Source organism: Acanthochromis polyacanthus, chromosome 5 (genome assembly GCF_021347895.1).
Source record: "Acanthochromis polyacanthus isolate Apoly-LR-REF ecotype Palm Island chromosome 5, KAUST_Apoly_ChrSc, whole genome shotgun sequence".
Classification (NCBI taxonomy): domain Eukaryota; kingdom Metazoa; phylum Chordata; class Actinopteri; family Pomacentridae; genus Acanthochromis; species Acanthochromis polyacanthus.
The window spans coordinates 32,199,956-32,227,936 of record NC_067117.1 but is presented as its reverse complement, the minus strand read 5'-3'; the positions used below and the strand labels follow the sequence as shown (position 1 = coordinate 32,227,936).

Here is a 27,981-nt window from a genome sequence, read left to right as displayed (position 1 = left end):
ATGCACGACAAATACTCAGGGACTTTCCAGCTTAACTGGACTGAACTGCAGGCTGTGTTTACACAGAGCAGAGAGGAGACTGGTACGGCATAAATGTAGAATTAGTAAAGTAGTGAAGCATGTTTTTTTATTTCTTAATTTATTTTACAATTTTTAAAAAACAAAAACCATTTTAAACTGCACAGAAGACATTTCAAGTCATGGCTGTGCTGTTTCCATAGAAGTGTAGGACTTTATATTGCAGTGTACACTACCAGTCAAAAGTTTTAGAACTATCAATTTTTCCAGTTTTTTATTGTAAATTATGCATGTTAATGTCTCATTTTACTCTGAAATGAAAGCAAAGAACAAATAAACAAATCAAAATCGATTTAGAAACCAAAATAAATTCTAAACTTTTGACTCATTTAAGTACCGCCTTTGGCAGATATAACAACTGAACACACTCATGGCATTCTTTCCACAATGGAAATCAAATATTGTTCAGAAAGTTCTTCCCAACTCAGTTGCAGAAGTTCCCATAAATGTGTGACACTTGTAGGTTGCTTTGCTTTCACTCTTCTTCCAGTTCATCATAAACCGGCTTCATGTGGTTTAAGTCTGGAGACTGTGCTGACACTCCATGTTTTCAAGCTCACCATCTGTTCTTTTTTCCTAAGGTAGTTCTGGTTTAGCTTGGACTTATGTTTTGGGTCATTATCTTGCTGTAGGATGAACCTCTGACCAACTAGAACATACCAGAGGGTACTGCATGGTGCTGCAGAATGCTGTGGTAGATGTTTAGGTTCAGGGTTCCTCTCAGTCTGTACAAGTCACCGACCCTGGATCCAGAAAAACAGCCCCAGACCATCATGTTTCCAGTTGATGTCACACACTGAGGAACCATCCTTTCTCCTACTTGACGGCTACAAAAATCCTGCATGAGGAACCAAAGACTTCAAATTTTGATCCATCAGTCCATAATACCTTCTTCCATTCTTCAGTAGTCCATTGATGGTGTTTCATGGTCCAGTCAAGCCTCGTTTTCTTATTCTAATGTCTTAGCAGTGGCTTTCTTGCTGCAAACCTATCAAACCTGCAACTCCAGGTCTTCTCTTCACAGTTAAACTGAGACTTCTTACTGCAACCACTATTAAGCTGTGCTTGAAGCTCTTGACTCTCAGAAACTTGTCTTCTGATTCTGTTGTGGCTTTGGCTCTGCTCGATCTCTTCCTGTCAGTTTCCTCCAGTTTCTGAGCCTTTTGATGGTGAAGAAAACTGTACTCACTGACACATTGACTTTCTTCACAATTTCTCTGTCAGTGTTATGATGGTCTGTCTCTCTTCTGTTGTTAATTGCCTTTTCCTCTACATATTTATAGCAACACACTACTTTCTGCAGTACAATACTGTGCTCTGGAGGGTTTGGTGCCACGATGTGTTCCAACACTACTTTTATGCAAACAGAGGGGGTCGGAAGTGAACGTGAATGAGTGATTGATTTCTTTATTTTCGTGTCATGCACAAAAGTGTGCCCAACCCTCATGGGTTTACAAGACACCAATATACCAGCATTGCAGCAGAATACATCCAAAATACACAATATTCTGCTGCTCAATCCTTGAACAAAACATGTTGCCTTTTATCCCAAGTCTGGCCAAGAAATTCTGCCATGAAAAAAATTCCTCTTCTAAAACATACCTCTAGTTTTTCATGGTCATCCAACTAAAAGAAGTCAAAATAAACAGAGGACATCTTACTGAAAAGTACCTCTCTTACATCTTCATGTACAGGACAGTAAAACACAAAGTGAACCTCATTCTCAACTTCACCTAAATTACACAGCAAACACAGTCTGTCCTTCTCTAGAGTAGCATTAAACCTCCCAGTCTCTAAAGCTGATGGTTCCTGAGCGTAACTGTGCACACAGGGATCTCTGTTTTTTACTTAAATTATACTTAACATAAGGTTCCACACTGTACCTATCTTTTATAAGGCAATAAGTTTGTAACTTAGGTTTATACCAAATATCAACAGACCATTTTTCTCTAAACCTTAGAAACATATTACTCCTCATCTCCTGGATGTCACATGATAATCTATTATAAAAAATAAATGATTAATTATTCAAATGGAATAAAGACTTTATCTTGTTTGCCCAGGGGTGAAGATTGGAGATGCCCCAATTAAAGACATTTTTTGTAATTCTCTGATTTGACATCTTCACCAGTCTGTTCCAAAGATGAAGCATTTGGCATTTCTGTCTGATGTTTGGGGGTTCCCATCCCATACTTCTAGTAATGGCCAACGCAGAAGTAAATTTATGAACTCCCACAAATGATCGAATTGCTCTGAGATGCACTGTATTACAACTTGTATATTACCGGAAGCCCCAAACACCAGAAGCAAAGTCAGACACCGGGCAGACACATGAATTGTATAGTTGTGTGTAACTATGGAATTCTAGATTACCACAGTGCTTAACTTTGTTCAGTACAGATGCCAGAGCTCTGCCAGCTGACTGAGCTAAAACATTAACAGCTTCCTTAAATGTCATGTGTTCATCCAGTGTCACCCCAAGATATTTATACTGGTCAATAGATGACAGCACTATTCGACCAAAATTAAAAATAACTGAACTTTTCTCCAATGATTTTCTCCTGAAATGTACAATTTGTGTTTTATCTTGATTTATCACTAGTCTCCATTTCCAGCACCACTCCTCTACAGTGTTCAACATACTCTGCACGGTTTTTTCATTTTCGGCAAGCAGAACTACTGTACATCATCCGCATATAACAATATCCCTACGATATGATCACTAACTTTAACTCCCAAGTTAGAGGCCTTGATCTGAACAGCTAAATCATTCACATAAATTGAAACAGTGTTGGTGACAAGACATCTCCTTGCTTCACACCGAAATGTTGGGAAAACCATCCTGTTCTAAATTCATTAACTTGAACGCAAGCAACAGGAGCCTGGTAAAGAGACTTGATGGCAAAATAGAACTTTCCATTAACACCAGATTTTAAAAGCCTGTATTGAAGAAGCTCTCTATTAATTGAATCAAATACTTTTCTAAAGTCAATGAAACAAGCAAAAGTAGATCTATTCTCCTTAATTCTTGCTCGTATCAAGGAACTGACTACAAATATATGGTCAATACAAGCTCTAGATTTTCTGAATCCGTTTTGCTCATCCACTAGCGCACCTGTCCTCTCAAGCCTGCGATTTAAAATTGATGAATACAACTTATACACACAACTAATTAGACTTATACCCCTATAGCTAAGAGGCAGCTTGGGGTTATTTTTAGTAGGAATAGGGTTTATAACAGACTTCTGCCACTGTGTAGGAACGGTGCCACTGTCAAAACAAAACTGAAATAGTTCATATAGTACATTGAATAACCTCGGCGACTTCAAGACTTCATAGGAAATTTCATCAATTCCAGTAGCTTTTTTCAATTTACATCTATCTATTACATTTTGTACCTCTTCTACAGAAAAATTTCCATTCAAAAATATATTACAGTTATTATCATCAGCTTTCATTTGACATTCCAATAATTCTTTCAGCCTCGTTGTTTCTTTCAGAAATACATCATCAAATGGTTCATTACTCCCAGCAAACAAATCTGCAAAATCCTTCTCCCATCTCTGTAGTACATCTCCTAAGACATGGCTACATTCACCATTTTCTAGTTTTATCTCCATGGGAATCTCCCTTAGCTTCTTGGGGCCCAATTTGTTAATTTCATTCCAAAACCTTTGTGGGTCATGAGTTTGTAAGTGATCAATATGCAAAGAAAGACCTCTATTAAAACAAGAAACAAGAAACAACAACAAGAAAAGTTAGGACATCTGTAGGATTTGGTAGCACCAATTTTTAAGTCTTGGTCAGTGGACCCCCCAAATAAAACAAAACTGCACCTTTCAGAGTGGCCTTTTATTGTGGACAGTCTAAGGCACACCTGTGCACTAATCATGGTGTCTAATCAGCATCTTGATATGGCACACCTGTGAGGTGGGATGGATTACCTCAGCAAAGGAGAAGTGCTCACTATCACAGATTTAGACAGATTTGTGAACAATATTTGAGAGAAATGGTGATATTGTGTATGTGGAGAAAGTTTTAGATCTTTGAGTTCATCTCATAAAAAATGGGAGCAAAAACAAAAGTGTTGCGTTTATATTTTTGTTGAGTGTATATTAAATGACCACATTCTATAACTCTGTGATTTCTGCCATGAATTTTTAAAAAAGATTTCATCCGTTGGAAATGATACAACAACTGAGCAGCCTTGGCGGAGTACTGCACTGCTTTTCTTGTTTAAATAGCAATAGACTGAACCATTTTCTAATGTGTTCTACTAGCTGCAAAACCAGCAGTGTAATATAGACTTAGACCTCAAACTCCGAACAGAATCGATTCTAGAGCAGGTTAGTTGTGCAGCATCAGTTACCATGGCGATCCGAAAAGACAGCCACCTTTCGTGACACCGAAAACTCTGGCTTTAGGCTCAGTTTGCCTTGCTAACCCTTTAATCTCTCTTCTTATTCCACCCTTCTGAATCAGACAGATTATGACACATCTCGTCTAAATGAACTCTGTCTCTACACGGCAGCTCTGATGATCGCCTAAGTTCATTGTCTGTGAAGCTTAATGCTTGATAGCAATGTTTATTTTTTAGGCTAGCGGGGATGAGATGCCCATTGTATGCTGACGGTAACCTGAATAATGCTTACTGTGGAGGTATACTCTGGTATTAAAAAGACATGTTGTGATTAAAAAAAAGGTTTGCAAAACTTCTCGCTCTCTTCTTTGCAAAAATGTTAGAACTATGCATTAATTTTGCACTGAAGCTGCCGTTTTAAAGTGGAATCTCCCTTTAACGGCAGGAACACAAAGTGAGCTGAGGGAAAGCAGGCGAGACAAATTAAAAGAATAAAAAGAAGCAGTCGGGCTGCCCACACACACATTATGAATGCTTTATTTCAATCCTGAAAATGAAAACCAGCAGGCAGCCTGGTAAAGTACACTCGCGCTTAGACACACAAAAACACACACATAAACACAACATTTTCAGGCACACCGAGTTATCCACGCACACAGTCTGGTAGGTTCAGTGTGTGTGTGAGTGCTGGGGTGTGTGTGTGTGCTGGATTTAATGATGTCATTGTATAATCAGACTAATCTGATTACAGTGTGACAGATTCGATGCCTCTCAATTTCCTGTCTGTCTGCGTCTTGCTCAGAAATACCTGTCTGTGGTGCAGGCTTACTGCTCGTCTCTCTGCCTGATAAAGAACTTATCTTAGCTTTCTGTCTTTGTTTTGTCTGTCTGACACGCTTGGAGAAGTTACTTTCACATTTTAAATAGAAATTAATCATATATGCTGCTAAATAAATCTAAAATTAAAGCAGTTTCTGTGTTCATTTATCAGAAAGATGCATTCAAGGCTTCATACATAATATTACATTTGAGAATATTTCATTGCTCTAGTGGAATTTATTTTCAAAAAGCATGATAATCATCTCAAAATGCTCTTTGTCTAATATTTATTCAGTCTACACGTCCTCTAGCTGCAGGTTTAGCAGTCATATATTGTGCATGTGCACTAGAGAGGACCTGAAAATGTTTAACTCCTGTTGAAGAAAAATGAAGTTAAAGACGATTTCCTTTGGTTCCAATTTAGTTTTAAGTTGAAAAATGTCAAAATTTGAGTTTATATTACACACAACATTAAGTTGATGCAGCATTATTAGCTCAACACGACTCATCAGAAATAAGTTTGCAACTTAAGCGGGTTATCTAAATCCATAAATTTTAATTTTGTCTTGCAATCATGCATGTAATTAAGTTGTGGGGATAAAGATTCTGAGTTACTTTTCTCTCAGTGGTCATTTGCAGCACTGCAGAGAAAAAAACAACACTGATGCCATTTATGGAGACATTAAAAATGCTTTTTTTTTGTATATGTGAAGCCACCTCAGTGCTGTGAAAGTGTAACCAAATGTAATGTCTACGGACCAACCAGCAAGGAAACACTTTGCACGTGTGCAGAAGGACGTCTGCAAACTCCAAACTTCTCTGACTCATGCACCAGGTGAACAGTTTCTACTGAAGTGAGTGGGAGCCAATTTGGAGTCTTCTTAAAGGTCACATATCAAAGCCCTTTTTATATAAGTTAATTAAGTCTCATATGTCCCCAGAATGTATATTTCAGGTTTCAGCTCAACATACTGCTCAGATTGTTATTTCTAGCATCCCTATATTACACCTGGGTTTAGCCTCATTCCAAATGAGTTGTTTTAGTGCCTGCAGCTTTAAATGTTAATGTCAATGTCAGATTTATTTATTTAGCACATTTAAAAGGGTCTATGGCTAACCAAAGTGCTTTTCAGCAAAATAAATCACCAATAATAAGAAAATAAAAGCAAATCACTGCATCACCTCATCAGTGATAAAGAGATTGGATTAGTAGTACAAACATGACAATTTCTTTAAAAGTACAAAAGGTCAGTTAAAAATTCAAACAGAATGATATCAAAAGTATGCTTTTGAGCAATAGCTGGAAAATGAAACGATGAAAACTTTTCATTACAAAGACATTGCAAGGAAATCACCTCACCGGGTCATTTTAGAACTATTTATGCATCTGAGGGTTAAATACAACAGAGCTGCTGTTTTTATATTCCTTTCAGGAAGAGGGCAGCAGATTACTATTCTGAGAGTTAGTCTAGTGATGGGACATGATTTAAAAAAAACTAATTAGAGGCTTTTAAAAAAATTAATCTTGATTAATCACATTTTTATCGCATAGCAATATTTGGCACTAAAAGCAAAAAGCATTTAAATAAATGTTGGCTGATGACTGAATCGATGAATAGACATGGATGTTTTCTTCTGTCTGCTACATTCATGGATTACTCAGTGCAGCTATAACTAGTATATTTAGCATTTCAAGACTTTTTGTAAACTCAAGCACTTTCAGTGTCTTGAAAAGTGGTCTATTATGGGTTGGCTACACCGTTAGCCGGTACCAGGGCTGTCATAGCTAACGTTAGCTCTGGTGCTAACAGCAAGATGTTTTACTTTGAGGTTATAACGTCGGCTTGAAGTGCTGCGGTGGCCAGAAAACTTTTTGTTGAACAATTTGCACACAATGAGGCTTTTATCCAAGATTTTTAAAAGAAAGCTTTCCTTCCAACAAGCTCAATGTGGCCTTGTCTTCCTTCACTGTTCACTGAACTTTGTTGTGTGTGCAGTCTGTGTATCTTCTACGTTGCTAGCAAACCAACTTTAGGTTCAATACCGCCACCTGCTGGACTGGAGTGTGCATCAGTGTTACTGGTGTGCCAGAAATGAGGAAACTGAGAAAGGTGTGTTATTTTTCTGTAATTAATTAATCGAAATTAACGCGTTAAAGTCCCAGCCCTAGAACAAACAGACAAAATCAAACGTGCTTTGCTGTTTGGAGATACTTGCACGACTATAACTGGCTCCTCCTGTTCATTTTAAAATACGAACTTTTCAGGCTTTGTGTGGTCAAACACTCCAGTACACTGCTGCCATCCTTTGCCCTTAGGCCCAGAACAGAGCTCTCAGGTCAGACCAACAAAATATTACTAAATGTCCCACAAATCAAGTACAAAAACCGTGATAATTGTCATTTCGAAGCAACTTTTTGACCGAGGCAGAAGGGAAAAAAATGAGAGGGTGGCTTTTTTGTCATATTTTGTTGATCTCTAGACACACTAAAGGCACACAATTATGTAAAAAACTATTTTAAAAATGGATTTTACATATTATAGCTGTTAAAACATAAGGTGTCGACTCTTGCTCCACTCAACAGCTACGTAGTTACTTGACTGGAACTGCAGAAAAGCAGAGTGAAACTCCTCAATATCAGGGGAGTGCAGCCACCATAATGAAAACAAAAACTCAATTTCATCTGCACAGAACTAATAATATTGTTAGTAAATCCTCATCAAACTCAAATAGTCTGATAGCTGGCACATTAGGGTTTTAATAGAACTGAATCGAGCTAAGTGGTGTTGTTTTAGCGCACCCTGCTGCGATAGCTGATGCTGTCAAATGGCTTTTTAGAACTACACCCACTCGTGCTTTAGCAACACAATTTTTTAATTTGTTGGATGATAACTTGAGGCTGATCAAACACAAAAGCTGTGAAACAGTGTATTACAACGACAGCAGTTTTCTTGCAACAATCGCCTCAACAACCCATGTTTGTGGCTGCCTTTTCTTAAAATGACAAACTGCAAAAAAAAAGGTCCAAAAAGTAAGACAGGCGGTTAAAAAAGACACATCTCAGGATTTTTCTGTGCAATAGAACAAAACATGAACAGTATGTGTCCTCTGATCTGATGCCCAAAAGAACATCATTTGTTTCACCAGCAAAATAAAGCTAAAAGTTTGGAAAGTTTTGGGCACAACAACAACTTTGTCTATACTTTAAATGATTAGTTAACGTTACAGTTTGTTTAAGGTTATGGAGCAGTTATGGTCAGAAGAAACCATCATTGGCTGTTCGTAGGAAACATACACTATTTTTCAAAAGTTTGGGGTCACCCAGACAATTTCATGTTTTCCATGAAAACTCACACTTTTATTCTTGTGCTAACATGGTTGCACAAGGGTTTTATAATCATCAATGAGCCTTTCAACAGCATTAGCTAACACAATGTAGCATTAGAACACAGGAGTGATGGTTGCTGGAAATGTTCCTCTGTACCCCTATGGAGATATTCCATTAAAAATCAGCTGTTTCCATCTGGAATAGTCATTTACCACATTAACAATGTCTAGACTGGATTTCTGATTCATTTAATGTTCTCTTCACTGAAAAAAAAAAGGTATTTTTTTCAAAAATAAGGACATTTCAGAGTGACCCCAAACTTGTTTGGTGTAAGTGCAAATGTTAGGGGTTGAAGGTAGTCAGAAAAGGTGTTTTTTAGTTGACTGTCTTCACTGGGAATTGTTTTCATTACTGATTGTGTTTCCATATGATTGTCACAAGAGAAAAGAACAAACAAAAATTCTTTCATGTCAGCTGGCCGTTTTTTTTCATGCTGTCAAAGACAACGAAAAATCGTATAGAAGTGATCAGTCATGTGAGTTAAATGTTTGCTGCATAGGTACTCAATCAAAAGATGTCTTTTCATCCACCATAACAAACTCTTTTTAAAAAAGTTTTTATTTGTTTTTATATTCAAAGTTGGGCAAATTTTTGTTGCTCCCATTAACATTTTCTCATGCCCTTTCAAAATGCTCATAAAAATACTTTATGGAATGTGCAGAGCATAGCGATGATCCACTAGCATGAGCATCCACAAGATCCTTGTGGATGTCCTCCAAAAAAAAGTGTTGTTTAAGCAAAAATCCCAACACAACATTAGTTTACATTCAAGTGATAAAACATTGAAGTAAGTACGACTCTTGACCTTCGAAAATAAAGGGGGAAATATGATTATGTTGTTATAGAGCCACAAACTCTACAGAGGGAGGAGGTTGGGGTGGATGGATGGGTCAACACAACAGGACTTTAACATGGGAGCCTAACAACTTTTAACCATTGCCACAATCTTAACCCTTTACTGTGAATGCTGTTCAGTTCAAAACAGTACTGTTCAAAACCAGCCATTTCCAGTTAGAATTTACCACATGAACAATGTCTAGACTGGATTTATGATTCATTTAATGTTATCTTCAATGAAAAAGATGCTTTTCTTTCAAAAATAAGGACATTGACCCCAAACGTTTGAACAGTAGTGTAAGTTGGGCGTTTTGTTGACCCGTTAGCGCACCCTGACCTCCTCCCTCTGCGGATATTGTTGCTCGATACCATCAGAATAGACATAAAGGAAAGGACATTTTCTTTAATTTGATTGGTCAACTCACTGCATTGTGACAAAATGTGAGCCTGGTTGGATTTTTAATTTTTTTGACAGACAACCCAGTGTTTGAGGTGTCTTTGCCGTTATACCTGCTGCACGACTGCCTATTTTAAACAAAGATGGCCGCCTTTCTGTCAACACGAGGCTAAAGTTGATCTGACTGTGGGCTCATTGCCACTAAAAAAAAAAAAAAAAAAAAAAGGCGTGTTTGTCGTGTCCGTCTCGTGGCTCAGAGACCGTTTCTGTCTGTAGCGTTTTACTGTCTCACCGCCCAATCGTCAGTCTTCTCCTGGTTTCAGTTATGAACACAGACAAAATACAAACACGCACACACACACACACACACATGCAGAAGAGCGTAGGAAGGTTTCTTTGGAAGTCAATATTGTTCTTGCAGATAGAGAATATTCTTTCATCCGAAAACAGCAAAAGAAAAAAGTCCCAGTTTAAAGGCTGAAACTGCAGCGGTGGATAAGCCTATTACAGTGTGTGTGTGTGTCTGGGAGGTTTTTTGGACTCGTTAATTACTCATCGCCGAGCTGAGACACACACACACACACACACACACACACACACACACACACACACACACACACACACACACACACACACACACACACACACACACACACACACACACACACACACTCTGAGTAAAGCCTGTGTGACTGATAGGGTTTCCTAACACAGCAGATCAGACTGTGTCTCTGTTCTGGTTCAGTGGTGTTTAGTCTGTGTGTGTCTATATATGTGTGTGTGTGTGTGTGTCTGACATGTCTTCTTTAGTGTTTTCTGCTCATTCTGTTGTTTAATGTTTCTTTTCATACAGTCTTTACCTACTCATGGTTTTCCTCCTGTTCGTCATTCTTTCTTTCTTTCTTTCTTTCTTTCATCTGTCTGTCTTCATTTCCTCTTTTCATCTTTCTGTGTCTGCCTGTCTTTCCTTCCATCATTCCATCTGTCTGTCTTTCCTTCTATCAGTACGTCTTTCCTTCCATCATTCTGCCTATGTTTGTCTTTCTTTTCTTCTTTCTGTCTGTCCGTCTTTCTTTCTTTTCATCTGTCTGTCTTCATTTCCTCTTTCTGTCTTTCTTTCTATTAGCCTGTCTTTCCTTCCATCTGTCTTTTTATCTTTCTATCGGTCTGTCTGTCTTTTTTCCTTCTGTCTTTCCTTCCTTCCATCCATCATTCTTTCCTCGACAGCCAGTCTTTCAATGTTTCCTTCCATCATTCTGTCTTTTTTCTACTGTCTCGCTTTCCATGTCTTTCTTTTCTTCTTTCCATCTGTAAATCTTTCTTTCTTTCCATCTGTCTGTCTTCATTTCCTCTTTCCATCTTTCTTTCTGTGCCAGCCTATCTTTTCTTGTTTCTTTCCATCTTTCGTCTTTTTTCCTTCTGTCTGTCTTTCCTTTCATCTTGCTATCAGTATCTTTCCTTCCATCATTCTTTTTGTCTGTCTCTTTCTTTACATCTGTCTTTATTTCCGTCTATCCGTCTGTCCGTCTCTTCCTTCTTTCTTTCTTTCTTTCTTTCTTTCTTTCTTTCTTTCTTTCGATACACATCTGTCTTTCCTTCTTTCCATCTTTCTTTTCTTCCGTCATCTGTCTGTCTTTCTCTTTCTTTCCATCTGTCTCTTCTTTTTTGTCAGCCATCTCTTCTTTCTTCCTTGTCATCTGTCTTTCCATCTTTGTCTTTCTATCCGTCTGTTTCTTTTCATCTTTCTTTCTGTCTCCGGTCGGTCTGTCCTTCCATCTTTTTCTGTGAATCTTTCTGTCTCTCTTCCCATCTCTCTGTTTTTTCTGTTTCCTTTGCTTTGCTTCTCTCCCTTTCCACTCCTTATGTCTCATCCCTTCCTTTTATTTTCCCTGTTTCCTTCCATCTCTTCCTTACTTCCACTCCCTCGCCTATTTCCTCCTACTTTTCCTTCTCCTTTGCACCTCTCCGTCTCCGTCTGACACTACACCTCTCTTTCCCTTCACATCCACCTCCCTCTGCCTTTTAGCGCTCCGTCTCTCCCCTTCCTCCCTCCTTCTCTCTCTCCCCCTCATTATTCGGTATAATCGGTTGTCTAGACAGTGACTCCCCACACAGATCACACCTGAGAGGGAAAGAGGAATGGAGGGAGCAGAGACAGAGAGAGAGAAAAAACAGACAAAAAAGGAAACGAGACAGAAGAGAGGGAGAAAAGAGGTGATAAAATGATTTGCCTTTTTTTTTCTCCTTTCTTTCGTCTGCTGAATCCTCCAAGTGTTTCGAAGCTGTCTGACACATGAAACAGGCTGATTGAAGGAGAGAGAAGGAATGGAGATGGAGAGAGATGAAAGAAAGAGGGTGGGAGGCAAGCAATAAAAAGACTAAAGTGTATAACACACACAGGCTCTCGGAGAAACTGCAGATGGACGATATGAAATACAGTCATTAGCTGTGTTCACTGCAGTCTAGACTGGTTGATTTTTCCGAGCAGAGTTTGTGTTTATGTGGTCTTGTACGTCTGTATTTATGATGATCACTTTGGTGGATATTCAGACGGATACTTTGACCCTTTTTATAGCTAATGTGCAGTCCGCATTTAGTCGTCCAGCAAGTTTTTTTTTTTTAATAAAACGACAAAATATATCGCTTGTTATCTGCCCCTTTGGAACAACAGCTTTTGCTCTGATGCCTCTACGGGATGACATCATGTCTGTGCCCTCCAAAACCACTGCAGACGCCACTGTAAAAAATAAGGAAGTGACAAAGCTGTGGGTGAAGCATGAGGCACAAAAAACACTTCCAAAATGTTAAAGAGCAAAATTACACTTGCAGTATGGGTCAAAAGTTTTAGAACACCTCAATGTTTCTAGTTTTTATTAGAAATTATGAATGTTAACCAATCATTGTACTCTGAAACGAAAGCATAGAACTAGTTTTGATGGTGAAGAAAACTGTACTGACTGACACCTTGGCTTTCGTTTCAATTTCTCTGTAGGTGTAGTGTTAAAATGGTCTGTCTCTCTTCGATGAATTGCCTTTTCCATGCCATTTTTTATAGCAACACACTACTTTCTGCAGTACAATACCACTCAAATAATGCTCTGAGGGTTTGGTGCCATGATGTGTTCCAACACTACTTTTATGCAGACAGAGGGGGTTGGAAGGATTCAAGAAGAGTTTGGACACCTGTAGGATTTAGTAGCACCAACTTTCAAGACTTGATCAACCTCCATTGCTGCAGAACAGCTTTAAGCTGTTAACCCAGTTCTTGTTCCCTGAAAAAGTTTTTTTTTTTTTTGTCGAATTCTGAAATCTACATTATTTTTCAGTTTTGGGTGACTGTACCTTTTTATAACCTCTAGCAGTTCACCACTTACCTTTGTACCATTTCTAGCTCTTCATTGAACTTGACCTACTTGAATTTCAATTAAAAATGTAAATATTGGGGCATCCTAAAACTTTTACCCAGTAGTGTATATCAGGGGTTTTGGGAACCACTCTCAGTATGATTTCAATAGTAACTAGAAAAGCACTCGGAGAGCGCATACGTCCGCCAGGCCATCTGTCTGTCTGTCTTTCTTTCTTTCTTTTATTTGATCCATGGGACATTGCACAAATAAACATTAACCCCGAAGGGAGAGATGCATTATGCCAGATTATAGCATGAATGCTAATTTCCACCTGCAGTCCCAGAGCAGGCAAAGACATACATCAACATACATGAGCATAACAAATAAACATTTCCCCCAATGTCTGTTAACAGCATAACTCAAAAAGTCATGGACGGATTGTATTGAGTTTCAACAGTTTGTGCAGAAAGCATAACATGCCTGTACAGTGTAACAGCACAGTGTTTTGCACGCGGCGCCGCCGCACGCACGTACCGTTGCGCGCGCGTGTGACGGTACCGTACGCGTCACCGCCGCTTCGTTTCGTCGGTCCCGACTCGTCCGGAAAGCCCGAACCTGCCGCGGGGGATTCGGCCATCGCCCGGGATCGTTGCAGCGACCTCTGTCTGTCCAATTGAGAGATGGCCAATTGTCCTTCCACCTTCAAAAAATTCCTGGATCCAGACGGTGATCCGGATCACCTCCAAAATCTAATCGATTGTTACTTTTGCTCTTCCGGACATCCTGTAAAAATTTGGTGAAAATCCGTCCATGACTTTTTGAGTTATGCTGTTAACATACAAACAGACACACACACACACACACACACACACACACACACACACACACACACACACACACACACACACACACACACACACGTTTGTTTTTCTATACCGGTGGGGACTTACCATTGACTCCCATTCATATCTAACTCCTAACCCATACCCTAACCCTAACCTTAACCATCACCAAATCAATGCCTAACCCTAAACAAACGTTTTTGCACTTTTACATTTTTTATTAACAACAATATGGCCAAGAAAACGGTGTTGCCACCCGTGGGGACCTCATTTTAGGTCCCCACCGTAAGACAAGTCCCCACCTTTATAGCAAATAGTCAGGTCAAAGTCCCCACCGGTATAGCAGAAACAAGTACACACACACACACACACACACACACACACACACACACACACACACACACGGACAGACAGACAGACAAACAAACTCTGGTGATTACATAACCTCCTGGCAGAGGTAACTACAGTACATGATCAATTTTGGGGGAAAACAAACATGGAAACAACAAAAAAGCAAACTACTGACTGTCAGTAAAAGGTTTCTACCCATTTCTGACCCATCCATCCACCCCAGCCTCCTCCATACGTTTATTTTGCAGCTCATTATTATCCTGATTTCCTCCTGAGGATGGTCTCAGATGTTCATGTTAAAGTAAAAGTCTGACAAGAAAAACAATAAAAATATATACTAAACATAATTTTCTTAGTGACTTAGGAGAAATACTTCTTTGCAGTTTTTTTTTTTTAATTTTCCCAAAAAATTGCAGCCAGAAATAGGTTAGCTTAGCATTAGGGCTCAAATCAGCCACTAAAACCTCCAAAGAGTGCACTTGCTGCATCTGATTTTTTTTAAAGTCTACATATAAAAACAAACTTAAAAACAATGAATTATAGTTTTGCATTTATACCTGCAAAACTATAATTCGTTACTCAGTATAGACAGGTGCAACAACTGTCTGGACTCTCTGCTGGTTGTCAAGAAAGTATATGTTTGATATGACTATTTTTGCAATTTATTTAAAAAATGACAATCGACACATCATACAATGTCTCTAAAGTGCATTCATTTTCATGTTTTATTCTATTACTGCACTAAAAGTACATTTATTAGACCCTCCAGAAAAACGCGGGCAAAAATACTTGATTGTGTGAATAAATATGCGGAGTTTTTATGCCATTTTATGCGGGGAAATGTGTGGAAAGTTGCAAAGTATGCGAATAGTTGTGAAATATGCAGAAATATGCACGATTCACCTGCCATCTGGCCGCAGAGGGATGTGTCCTCTAATCAGACACTGGGACTGCTGCAGGTTTACTGGACTGACAGCCTGTGCTTTGGGAGGGGGAGAAGCTCACAGCAGCGCCTGCTGCTTGTTGAAAACAGTAACTGCAGAATGATCCGAGTTTTCTTGTCAGTCTCCAAAACGGCAGAAAAAGTTGCTAGATTTGTGGCTAGTTGCTTTTGACAAAAAAAAGTCGCTAGATTTAGCGAGAAAGTCGCTAAGTTGACAACACTGATGCCGCGCTCCGCATCAGCTCGTGCTTCAAGTGTCTGTGTGAAAGCGCGAACTGATGACGTCAGGACGGGTGTCACATAAAAACTCACTCATAACTCCATTTATATTGGTTATAGTTTTCTCATTTTATGTGGAAATTGTGAAATCAAGCGGGACCCTCATATTTCTCTTTTTTTTCGCGTGGAAATGTGAGATTCTTGCGGGAATTATGTGCTGTTTTGCGATGATTATGCGGCCTTTTGGGAAATAATTGACCCCCGCATAATCAGCGGCATTTTGGTGATTAACGCGGGAATTCATGCGATCGCATAATCGCGTTTTTCTGGAGGGTCTAATTTATATGCATCTTCTTGACCCAAATCAACAGAAAAATACTCGAAAGTGTCAAAGTCAAAACATATTTCTACAAAGAAATTTAAAATATCTTCATATTAACTATTAAATCCAGTGTACTTTTATTATAGTGTCGTCAATAGAACACACTTGGTGCAGTCAAACAGTTTACGAAGAAGATTACAAAGAAGGAAAACCCAATTCATTATGACATTTCAATTTATTTTATAGCACTAGCTAATGGTTGTGACTGAATTATTTTGTCATTCTAGTTTTAAATGCAAGTGAAATAATGTTGGTGCTTTAATAACATCCAAAGCTTCTGAAGGTTGCATCTTTAATAGTTTAAGTTGTATTAGTTCTTTGCAGCCAAAATAATAAGTGGGGGTGAATTACCAAAAACAAATGACCACATTGTCGCAACAATATAATGGAAAATCTATCTTGAAGTACTTTTTTGAGGGCTACACCAAACATTAAATGGTCATTTTCTATCGATCAGTTTCAGAAAATCTACTTTGATTCAGTATTGTGAGACAATAGACACAGAATTATCTTCATGAGGACAAAAAATCCCCACAATTGAATGAAACAAGTGGCGTTCATAGCATGCACTCTGCAGTCTGCAAACCATTCCATAGTAGTTTCATAGATGCAGAATTTAAAGCTGTGCGAGTGCGACACTGCAGTTACCACTAATCACATAAGACGCTGATGATTCATAAGTGTGCCACTTTTCAATCTCAAGGTCTGTTACACTGAGAATTAGTGAACAAATTGGGGATTTTGAACACAAAGCTGGGCCCTGCCTACACTGTAAAAACAAATGTTTGGGCTCAACAGCAACAGGAAAATTAACCCAACAGTTCATACCAGTCTTTAAGGCGATGCCCAATGATTTTAAATTATCCCTTATATAATAATTAGAAGCATAAACACTAGTTTTTTGGTGTTATAAGGAATTTTAAGTGTTATGTACCTAAATACTGTATTAAAGCACAATTTTGAAAGTTGGCAAGCATTTAAAAAAATTTTCAGTGGTAAATACATTCTGAATATGTTTTGAATCAAGATCATCCCTTTGACAATTAAATAATTTCTCACTAGAGTCTTGTCTCACTTTGGCCTAAAATAAAAACTTAATAAGAACACACAGTGGTTGTGTAAAACCTTTTTTTTTTAAATGACATGGATAAATAAACTAAGTAATATACGAAAGTCTTTTAGCGCTTTTATTCCCCCTCAATTTAAAAATCAGAGCAACAGTTTTGCACAAGAACCTTTCAAAAACCATCAAAAGTTGGAAATCTTTGCTTTACTGTCCCACTGTCATTTTTTAAGATTATTGAAGAAGCAGCTACACATATAACCAAGCAGCCTGTTTTAGATGATGAAACCATCCATCCATCCATCCATTCTCTGTACACCGCTTTATCCTCACTAGGGTCGCGGGGGGTGCTGGAGTCTATGGAGAAGAACCGGGGATCTTCTTGCTGCAAGGCGAAAGTGCTAACCACTACTCCACTGTGCAGATGAAACCTTTGAATAAAATTTACATAAAAGTGGAGGGAGTGAAGTTCAGGTTTGCTCTCCTTTGGTTTAAATGTACCATTTCCTGGTATGAAGCAGTGTGTACAGACTTGTGAATGCTGGGTTTCTTTAACTCCATGAAGCACAGTTTGTCTACAGTGTCATCCATTCCCATCTGCAATAGTTTGTTGCAAGGGAGTCATTGGCAAGTTTTTCTGGCATCAAAGAAAAGCACTAAGACAAGCTTTTTGCTTTCAGGATGAACAGGAATGGAGATGCCAATATGGAGAAGCACTTCCTGGGGCATGTCTGGGTCAACAGTCATTGCTGGGTCTGATGGATATCCTCTTCTTTTGGCCCAAACTACATCCAGTGGGAGAAGCTCTCCATTCTCGCTGCTAGGAACTTTAGCCGAAGCAGGTTTACTCTGACTCCATTAGTTTGTACACTGATCAAGTTTGGCCATAAAGATTGACTGAAGGCTTCCTGATAATACATCATAATTTAAATGATTCCCAACTTCATGAGTAGAATTTTCTTGTAAAAGATATGATCCACATCCTGAAATGCTCCTCACATAGGTATGTTTGGTAGACAGGGGAGAAGACTTGAAATTTAGGACTCATGGTGAAGAAAAATGAAGCTATCAACATAATTTCGGTAAGTTACGACTACAAAATAACTTTATATGATGAATGGTGAAATCTGAATTTAAATTACACACTACATTAAGTTGATGCAATCACCAACATTATCAGGTCTACACGACTTATCAACATAATGTTTGCAACTTCCAAATAAACAATCTGAATTTTTGTCCTGCTGCCATGTATCTAATTAAGTTAGGGACGTAAGAAGTCTGAATTACTTTGACACTTGGCTCAACTTTGCATCCAACCTGTACATGTTTCATGACAATTTCTAGCATCCCCTTGAACAGATCCAACATGGAGCAGAAGCCACAGGTCTATGCTGCTCCCTACTGGTCTGAGGCTGTACTACACATACATTGTTTAATTTTTTCATGCACAATTAATAGTCATTGTACAAGACTGATCACACAGGCATGTTCATAATTCATATGTTAATAGTCTTACAACTATTTTCTACTCTCTTTGCTGGGTTCTATTTATATAGACTATTTTTTAATTATAGGTCTGTCTTTGCTAATATAATGAATAATGTCATTTATTCTGACCTGGGTAACAAATCTTGTTTCTGTACATTTTTAACATGTTTAAATGACAACAAACTGAACCAAACACCTGGGAACATCATGTACAGATTGTGGATTTTGGTTGGATGCAGGTTAATTAAATTGCGTTAGTCATTGTTGTTTCACTTTGACACCAAAATCTCTTTAACCATAGCGCAGACATTTAATTCATAACAAATCGACAACCAGAGATTGTGGAAACTGGAGCTCATGTCAAACTTATTTATATGGTTTATAAACCACAGTGTTTCTTTCTGTTATTCTAGCAAATAAATTCCTTCTGATTGTGTTATGTGTGATGATCCTTGTAACGTTACTTGGAATGTCATTATTATGAATATGTAACCCTGATTATCGTGATAAATCTCCGACGTATGCTAGCTAATGCTAAAAACAACACAGTTTCGGTACTTGTGAATGTAGCTTGTAACGTAAAGTTGGAATCCCTTGCTTTTTTTACTCGATGCGGCTCTTGTCGATGCTTGAATAAAACGACTTGCGTCGTTAATCGTTATTATGGGCAGATCCTGGAGCGAGCCTCTGAAGAACGCCATAGCTACTCTGCAGCTACACGAGTGACCGGAAGTGTTTACGCTGTCTGAGAATCTAGCGGAAGTACGTCAGTCTAGCTCGGGCATATACCCTATTGACACATGACTGTGTATGTCAAAGCAAGTTTTTCTTGGTGGAACCCATTCAACAAACTAGTATAGAAACCCAGATAAAGTCATGAATGAAATAGGTTTGATCTCAGAATCAGCCTTCCACAAATTAATGTCCTTTTATACATGTCCATTTATACCTGAAAAGGTTGGAGAGTTATTGTGCAACAAAAGGAACCAACCTTTCACTCATAGAGGCATAAAAAGGATTTTATCCATTGATGTCAAATGATGTAGCAGCCTATCCTCTTCTGATTTTTTATTTCTGATGGATTAATACTGTGTGACCTGTTGGAATGTGGACTAACTAACATAAACAAAATGGAAAATAAAGACAGAGAGCAGCTCTGTAATATAAAACTATCAAAACACAGTTGGGGTGAGGACTCCTTCAGCATCTCTGTGTGGTTTGAAAGAGAAAAAGAAGAATCTACGTTTCCTTGTTTTTGATTGACTGTTACACACGTGGACAAAATTGTTGGTACCCCTCAGTTAAAGAAGGAAAAACCCACAATTCTCACTGAAATCACTTGAAACTCACAAAAGTAACAATAAATAAAAATTTATTGAAAATTAAATAATCAAAAACAGCCATCACTTTTGAATTGTTGATTAACATAATTATTTTTAAAAAAACAAACTAATGAAACAGGCCTGGACAAAAATGATGGTACCCCAATAAAAGATTGAAAACTATTTGACCAGAGTGACATGATTAACTCAGGTGTGTCATTTAATTGACATCACAGGTGTTTCCAAACTCATAATCAGTCAGTCTGCCTATTTAAAGGGAGACAAGTAGTCACCCTGCTGTTTGGTGAAAAGGTGTGTACCACACTGAACATGGACAACAGAAAGCGAAGGAGAGAATTGTCCCAGGACATCCGAAAAAAAAAATTATAGACAAACATCTTAAAGGTAAAGGCTATAAGACCATCTCTAAACAGCTTGAAGTTCCTGTGACAACAGTGGCTCATATTATTCAGAAGTTCAAGACCCACGGGACAGTAGCCAACCTCCCTGGACGTGGCCGCAAGAGGAAAATTGATGACAAATTGAAGAGACGGATCGTTGGAATTGTATCCAAAGAGCCCAGAGCAACCTCCAAAGAAATTAAAGGTGAACTCCAAGGCCAAGGTACATCAGTGTCAGATCGCACCATTCGTCGTTGTTTGAGCCAAAGTGGACTTCATGGGAGACGACCAAGGAGGACACCACTGCTGAAAAAAACTAATAAAAAAAGCGAGACTGGAATTTGCAAAAATGCATGTTGACAAGCCACAAAGCTTCTGGGAGAATGTCCTTTGGACAGATGAGACCAAACTGGAGCTTTTTGGTAAGGCACATCAACTCTATGTTCATAGACTCAAAAACCAAGCATACGAAGAAAAGAACACTGTCCCTACGGTGAAACATGGAGGAGGCTCAGTAATGTTTTGGGGCTGCTTTGCTGCATCTGGCACAGAGTGTCTTGAAAGTGTGCAAGGTACGATGAAATCTGAAGACTATCAAGGCATTCTGGAGAGAAATGTGCTGCCTAGTGTCAGAAAGCTTGGTCTCAGTCGCAGGTCATGGGTCTTCCAACAGGACAACCATCCAAAACACACAGCCAAAAACACCCAAGAATGGCTGAGAGAAAAGCGTTGGACTATTCTAAAGTGGCCTTCTATGAGCCCAGATCGGAATCCCATTGAACATATGTGGAAGGAGCTGAAACATGCCATTTGGAGAAGACACCCATCAAACCTGAGACAACTGGAGCTGTTTGCTCATGAGGAGTGGGCCAAAATACCTGTTGACAACTGCAGAACGCTCATTGACAAATACAGAAATCGTTTAATTGCAGTGATTGCCTCAAAAGGTTGTGCAACAAAATATTAAGTTATGGGTACCATCATTTTTGTCCAGCCCTATTTCATTAGTTTGTTTTTTTAAATAATTATGTTAATCAACAATTCAAAAGTGATGGCTGATTTTGATTATTTAATTTTCAATAAATTTTTATTTATTGTTACTTTTGTGAGTTTCAAGTGATTTCAGTGAGAATTGTGGGTTTTTCCTTCTTTAACTGAGGGGTACCAACAATTTTGTCCACGTGTGTAAAAGTATACTGACAGTCAATAGAAACTTTGAGGTAGAAATGTACGCAGAATTCTACTTGTAGGGGGGTTGTAATTATTCATTGTGGATTTACTGATGATCTAGTGCCCTGGTAGTTGAGATAATGATGAGTTGTCATTTTGTCATGATTCATTGCACATGGGTTGGTCACTTTGCAAAAGTGAACCAAATACACACCAAGCAATACTCAGTGAGTATCTGCACAATTTGAGAATGGGTTTTGAAGGCCCATATAAAGGCCCAAAAAAGGCCACCATTGTTAGTCCAGTGAACAGCATCATGCCGCGTCTTTCACATGAACGACGTCTCCGGGCACTGGCTATGGTGGAGGCCGGTTTGAGCTACAGTGATGTAGCCAGGCGTATGGGCTGTTCCCAACCCACAATCAGAAGCCTGGTCCAAAGCATGCGCCGATGGATTGCTGCCTGCATCGAAGCAAATGGAGGCCATACTCGGTATTGACTGTTGTGACTGTGTTTGGCAGGTGCCGTTTTCTTTTGTGAAATTCTTTATTTTGAAATCATTCTTGAAACTTTCTGTATGGCAATATGCTAAACAAATGATTCATATGAAGAAAATCCAGTTTCGGGCTTCAAAATAAAAATTATGTTGAAAATATGGTCTCAAAGTTTTTAATGACTGTCAGTGTAGTAGGAAGTATCTGGCATATCAAGCTTAGATTTCACAAAGATGGAAAGATCCATTTATAATTGATTTGACCAATCTTCTGTGTGTGAAGGAACTGAGGATATGTGCAAACATACTTGTGGACCTACTGTACCTGCAAATTCAAACATAATGAGAGTAAACCTTGTTCCTTCTTTGTCACCCTTCAGACTGTTCTGTGGATGAAGATGGCTACTTCATGTATGCTGACTTCTGGTGTTCTATGCACTCCAGAGAGAAGGAACAAGTGGAGTATCTGATCGACTGGTATTTTAACAAAGAGTTCAGGATGCAGTACAACAGCACAATTGGGAATTGGACGGGCTTAACTCCAGCTGGAATGATCGGAGCGTCAGCGCACAATAACAAGCGCGACCATCTAGAGAGAAAACTGGAGAGAGAGCTGATATGTGTCGAAAACGTTGAATTAATATATGACGGGACCGAAGAATACATGGGTGAATATTCAAACACTAGATAAATGCATTGATAGTACAGTTTTTCTCAGTTGCTTTGGTACATTTCTCAGATCTGAACTGAAATTGTCAAAACTACTTGTTCAATCTTCACATCATTGTGTCACTTGTGCAGATCAAAAAAGCAACTTCTCATTGCTTTGAACAAGTTGAAAATGCTTTGGTTCATCCATGCAAATGATTTTGTACAATTCTCTCCTGCTTCCTACATTATCAACAGCTTATGTCATGTTGATAATGATTATAACGGGTCTCTGTTGAATAACATTTCGACATTAGTTCATCTCATAAATCTTTACGTGCAAAACGGTTGAACAAGTTGTCACAATATGCCAAGGATATTTCTATACATTTCCATTAGACTTTTTTCTAAATCTGTCCTGAATTGGTAAATTACTCCCAGGTGAATTTTGAATTTCTATAACGAAGGGAAATGTGTGAAGGGTTAGAGTTTTCTGAAATCGCTCAAAGATGCAAGAGAAGATATTCATGATGTGGATGAGAATTTGTGGTCTGACAGACAGGAACGTCAGGAGGTGTAGGAAGATGGCACTGTAATTCCTACAGCATTGCATGTACAGTTTTCCCTGAGGAAATTGTTCTCTGTTCACATTTCTCCTTTTGTTTTTTGTTTCTTTGTGCTATGCAGCGCTTTTCATTTCTGTATCACAATGTAAAAACGTAAACGTAAATCTTGAACAGTCTCTTGCAATCAATCTCCCACATACACTAAGGTGTAACTTACAATTTATAAGTGTCATCAAAACTTTAGCCATAGTTTAAATCAGAACATCCCTCCAGAGAACACTGTTAGAATGACAACATGACTAATCAATTTGAGTGTCTTATTTATACACAGTGACACAAGGACTTGTCATTCTGATGGCACTGACATGTTCATTGACACAGATATTTACTTTTGAGAGATGAACCAAGGATGTTGAGCAAGAGACCGGCTTTTGCAGGTAATCCATGGTGTTTTGCTATTTGTACAAATAGCTTTGAGAAATGCACTTACTGTTTTGCAAATGTCGAGGATGATTTGAGAAATGTACCAAAGCGACTGAGAAAAACTGTAATGCTGAGGATGAATGAAGATATACACTACCCGTCAAAAGTTGTAGGACACCCCAATTTTTTCACTTTTTTTATTGGAAATTATTCATGTTAATGTCTCATTTTACTCTGAAATTAAAGCATAGATCAAACATACTAATGAATGTGATAAATGTGAGATATTCACACATCTTTCATTACAAAGTGTTGTGGTTTCAGCCGAGCCCAGCATCAGTCTGCAGGAGGTGGACGTCGCCTCCGGTCACAACACCATGCTGGTGTGCAGCGCTTACGACTTCCACCCCAAATACATCAAAGTGTCGTGGCACCGCGACGGACAGGAAGTGACTGAGGGCGTGACCGAGAGTGAGGTGTTGATGAACGGAGCCTGGACCTATCAGGTTCACTCTTACTTGGAGTACACACCTGGCCAACAGGACCAGATCAGCTGCATGGTGGAACACGCCACCCTCAGCGAGCCCAAGATCCTTCACTGGGGTCAGGGTTTTCATTGTGCATTTCATATTACATTTAGTATTATTTTAAATCAGTTTTAATCTCTTTCTGGTAATTTTGCATCTTGTTTTTAACGATTTGAATCTTTTTGTGGTTGTTTTGTTCATCTTTGCAGCCATGTTGTATCAACTAGTGATCATTTTGTGTGTTCAACAGGTGGTTTTATCTCTGACCATAGACCAAAATGAGACAAAAACAACTAACAAGAGCCTCAGAATGACCAAACTATCTGAATGAGATGATATACAAAATGAAACAACAAAAATGAGACCAAAAGAATTACCCCAAAAAAGACACAATATGACCAAAGTTGTGCACGAACAACTAAAAATTAGCACAAAATGACCAAAAGGAGACAGAAATGGACAGGTTGAGGTAGATAACAACACACAAAATGTCTGCAATGAGATGCAAAATGAAACAAAATTGACCTAAAACACCAAAATGAGACATAAAATTGTCAAAATGAGGCAAAAAAATATATATAATTGGACAGAAAATTACCAAAATGAGACACAAAATGACACAAAAAATACCAAAATGAGGCATAAAATAGTTTAAAATGGATTTTGCATACTTCATATATGTTTTTCTTGGTTGTTTTTGTTGCAGACTCGTCCTTGGATCCGTCTACAAAGAGCTTTCTGGCTGGTGGAGTCTGTGCTTTGCTTTTCGGAGCCATATTTCTGTGTTTTGGACTGATTCGTTACTGGAAGAAAAGCCATCATACACAACGTTCAAATGTCCTGTAACTTTATAAATCATCTCTAAAGAGAGTCAATGATGAGTGTTTTCAATTGGGACTTTTTTGCTCTTATTTTTCAACCTGATTGTCATTAAGAACAGCTTTTTCCGGTGCAGGGCTTTTAATGCAGGAAAGTGGGTAACAATAGTATCAAAAACCCATAAAGGACAAAACACTGTTGTTAAGTTCGTGTGTCTGATGATCAAGTAAGTAAATGATGAATTTTAAAAAGTTTTTAATGAATCTTCATGAAGCTGAATTATACACTGCATGTCCAAAAAAAGTCGCCACTCAGTCGCCACTGTGTCGCACACAGAGGAGCTGTGTGTGTTTGTAGTGTGTGTGTGTGTGTTCATGTATGTGTGTGTGTGTGTGTGAGATTTCTGCTCTCCTTCTTGTAGGACTTTACATACTCTGACTTTTTCCATTGTTACCATTAGTGTTGGCTAGGTGTGTCGCTTTGCTTTTGTCTGTGTTTTCATGTATCCACGTCAGCGCAGCCAGACTTCTATTTACTTATTATTTGTTTTATTTCTTGTCCTAAAGCACAGCCAGACTCCACTTTGTAGTTACAATAAAAGAAAAGGACTCGAAATCACAGGAGCATTGAATGGTGGGCTCTGCAGTAGGTGTTAATGTGTGGCTGTGCTGTGACTGACTGCGGTCAGTTCCAGACGCTCTCGCTGCTTTAATGCAGTGGTTTCCATTTGTTTTAAAAATATCAGTCTTACATCATTTACTGCTTGATTTCTGGAGAAGTACATTTTAAGATGCTGAATCGCCACATAGTTACCATAGATGATATTTACACACTGCCTGTTCCAAAGAAAAAAAGTAGCCACTTGGATTTAACTAAAAAAATAGGTAAGAACCTTCCACTGAATAATTACTGCAGTGATGAATACATTTCAGCTGCAACAACTTATTTAACCCTAGCTGATGCAGTGAGGAGCTTCTCATTTGTTAAACAACCATGTAGGAAGACATATCCTGTGGTCATGGAAAGGATGTTAATGTGTCTCAGAAGGGTCAAATTATTGGCCTGTGTCAAGCAAAAAAAAAAAAAAAAAAAAACTAAGGAGATGAAACTACTAAAATCAGGTTAAGAACAGTCCAAAGCATTATTAAAATCTGAAGGATAGTGAAGAACCATCGTCTCTGAGAAGCAAATGTGGTTGGAACAAACTCTTAGATTATCGTAGGAAATCAGCAGTAGAAGTATGTTCAATAGTGAAAGTAAGAACATTTCCACAGGCACAATGTGAAGAGAACTCAAAGGATTGGGACTACACAGTTGTGTAGCTCTAAGAAAACCATGATCAGTGAGGCTAATCAGAAAAAAAGCTTCAATATGCTATGGAGCATAAAGATTGGACTCTGGATCAATGGAAGAAGGTCATGTGGTCTGATGAGTCCAGATTTACCCTGTTCCAAAGTGATGGGGGCATCAGGGTAAGAACAGAGGCAGATGAAGTGATGAACTCATCATGTCTAGTGTCTACCAGCCTGTGGGGGTTTGTTTATGATCTGGGGTTGATCAGGTTCACCAACGTTATGTTCCCAAAGAATGAGGTCAGCTGATACCTGAAGATACTGAATGACCAGGGGCCTCATTTATAAAACATTGCGTAGGATCCATACTAAAAGTTTGCGTATGCCGAAAATCTGAAATGGGCGTATGCCCTTCGCCCCTGATTTATAAAACTGTGTGTAAGCACAGCTGCACGCAATTTCTTGATAAATCACACACCTGCTGGAAGATTGCACAGGTGGATCCACCTCACATCCCGCCCACAACACACCCACATTTTACCATGAAAGTAACTCATGAATGTATCTGTATATAAGTAAGCTGCTGATCCACGGCATTTTACGCAGCGCCGGCCTGCAGTCTTTTCCCTGCACTGCTCTCCATCAGGATGAGTGAATCATGTGTTGACCCAGGCCACCCTGCCACTAAATTTGTTATGATCATGTCTGATGTACAAATAATTTGTACATTGATTGAATGTACATTTTTTCGGTTCACATAGACAAATTCATCTTCACTCGGAGCCCTTACAGCAACACGAGTGCAGTCAGTTACACCGATTACATTTGGGAAACTGGACATCGCTGCAAATTGCCGTTTAAAGTTGGCCTGTTCACCCACAGTGTAAGGAAACCTGGGGCCTGTTTCACGAAGCAGGTTCACTGAAAACTCTGAGTTTCTTAACCCGGAAATGAGGGAAACTCAGAGTTTTCCGTTTCACGAAGCGAGGTAACTTAACCCTGAGACAGAGGGGTAACTCGAGCCTGTTTGTAGCCTGTACATGCTGCATATCATTAAATTAAGTGATAGAAGGGCTAGATATCAGAAGATTAAGATATGGCTCTAGGAGAGAGAGAAGGCACAGACGGAGAGTTTGTTTAGTTTTAACACCATGTATTGTAAATATTTTAGTTAGTGGACAACAATAATAAACCAACAATAATAATTAGACAGTGAAAGACAAAATATGAATGGCCATTCAGTGTAAATATATAAAAATAGAAAAGTTCTTAGTCACCATATGTACAGTTTGCAAGTTTCAATACTCCAATACTCAAAAGAAAATAACAATGCAGAATGTACAATTCATACACCAATGTTCAATGGTTTAGTTCCACAGTTCGTAAGGGAAAAGGACTGAAAAGTTCCTTTTGGATTCCAAAGAGTTTATGAACGAAGGGGATTCAGTTTCGCACAGTTCAGTTCATTCGCACTGTTGGAATAACAGTTCATACGACCCACAATGATTTTTAATATCCTGGGGGAAACGTGAGAGTGAGTAGGGGAATGCGTGGATGAGGTTGGGTCGCACACTAAAGTGCGAGTGCGTGAGTGTGCAAAGGGTGGCTACGAGAGCCTCCTACCAGCCCAGACAGAGCAGGTTGGGGGTTCCTGGCAGGAATCTCCAGTAGAGTTGAGTTGAGATGATTCTTCCTTGGGCTAGAAGCCTTTCCTCAGCTCGCCATCAAACAAAAACCTGGCCGCCTCCGGTTTTCTATCAATCGCAACGCTCTGTCGACACAGTCCGGCACTGGTAGTTGGCT

General features: G+C 38.8%; 1 protein-coding gene across 1 annotated transcript; it reads left to right on the top strand.

The window, feature by feature from the left end:
* Positions 1 to 25,059, top strand: LOC127534166 (rano class II histocompatibility antigen, A beta chain-like). The gene is made up of 4 exons (XM_051948696.1): positions 1 to 82; positions 22,284 to 22,571; positions 23,865 to 24,143; positions 24,774 to 25,059. The coding sequence occupies exons 1-4, from the start codon at positions 1 to 3 to the stop codon at positions 24,911 to 24,913; spliced, it is 789 nt and encodes a 262-aa protein (XP_051804656.1). The 3' UTR covers positions 24,914 to 25,059.
* The last annotated feature ends 2,922 nt before the right edge of the window (positions 25,060 to 27,981 follow it).

Excerpts from the sequence above, each read along its gene's own strand:
- LOC127534166 (XM_051948696.1), top strand. The coding sequence starts at position 1 with ATGCACGACAAATACTCAGGGACTTTCCAGCTTAACTGGACTGAACTG. Across the intron at positions 22,572-23,864 it reads CGGGACCGAAGAATACATGG|CCGAGCCCAGCATCAGTCTG; the intron begins GTGAATATTCAA and ends TTGTGGTTTCAG. Across the intron at positions 24,144-24,773 it reads GCCCAAGATCCTTCACTGGG|ACTCGTCCTTGGATCCGTCT; the intron begins GTCAGGGTTTTC and ends TTTTTGTTGCAG.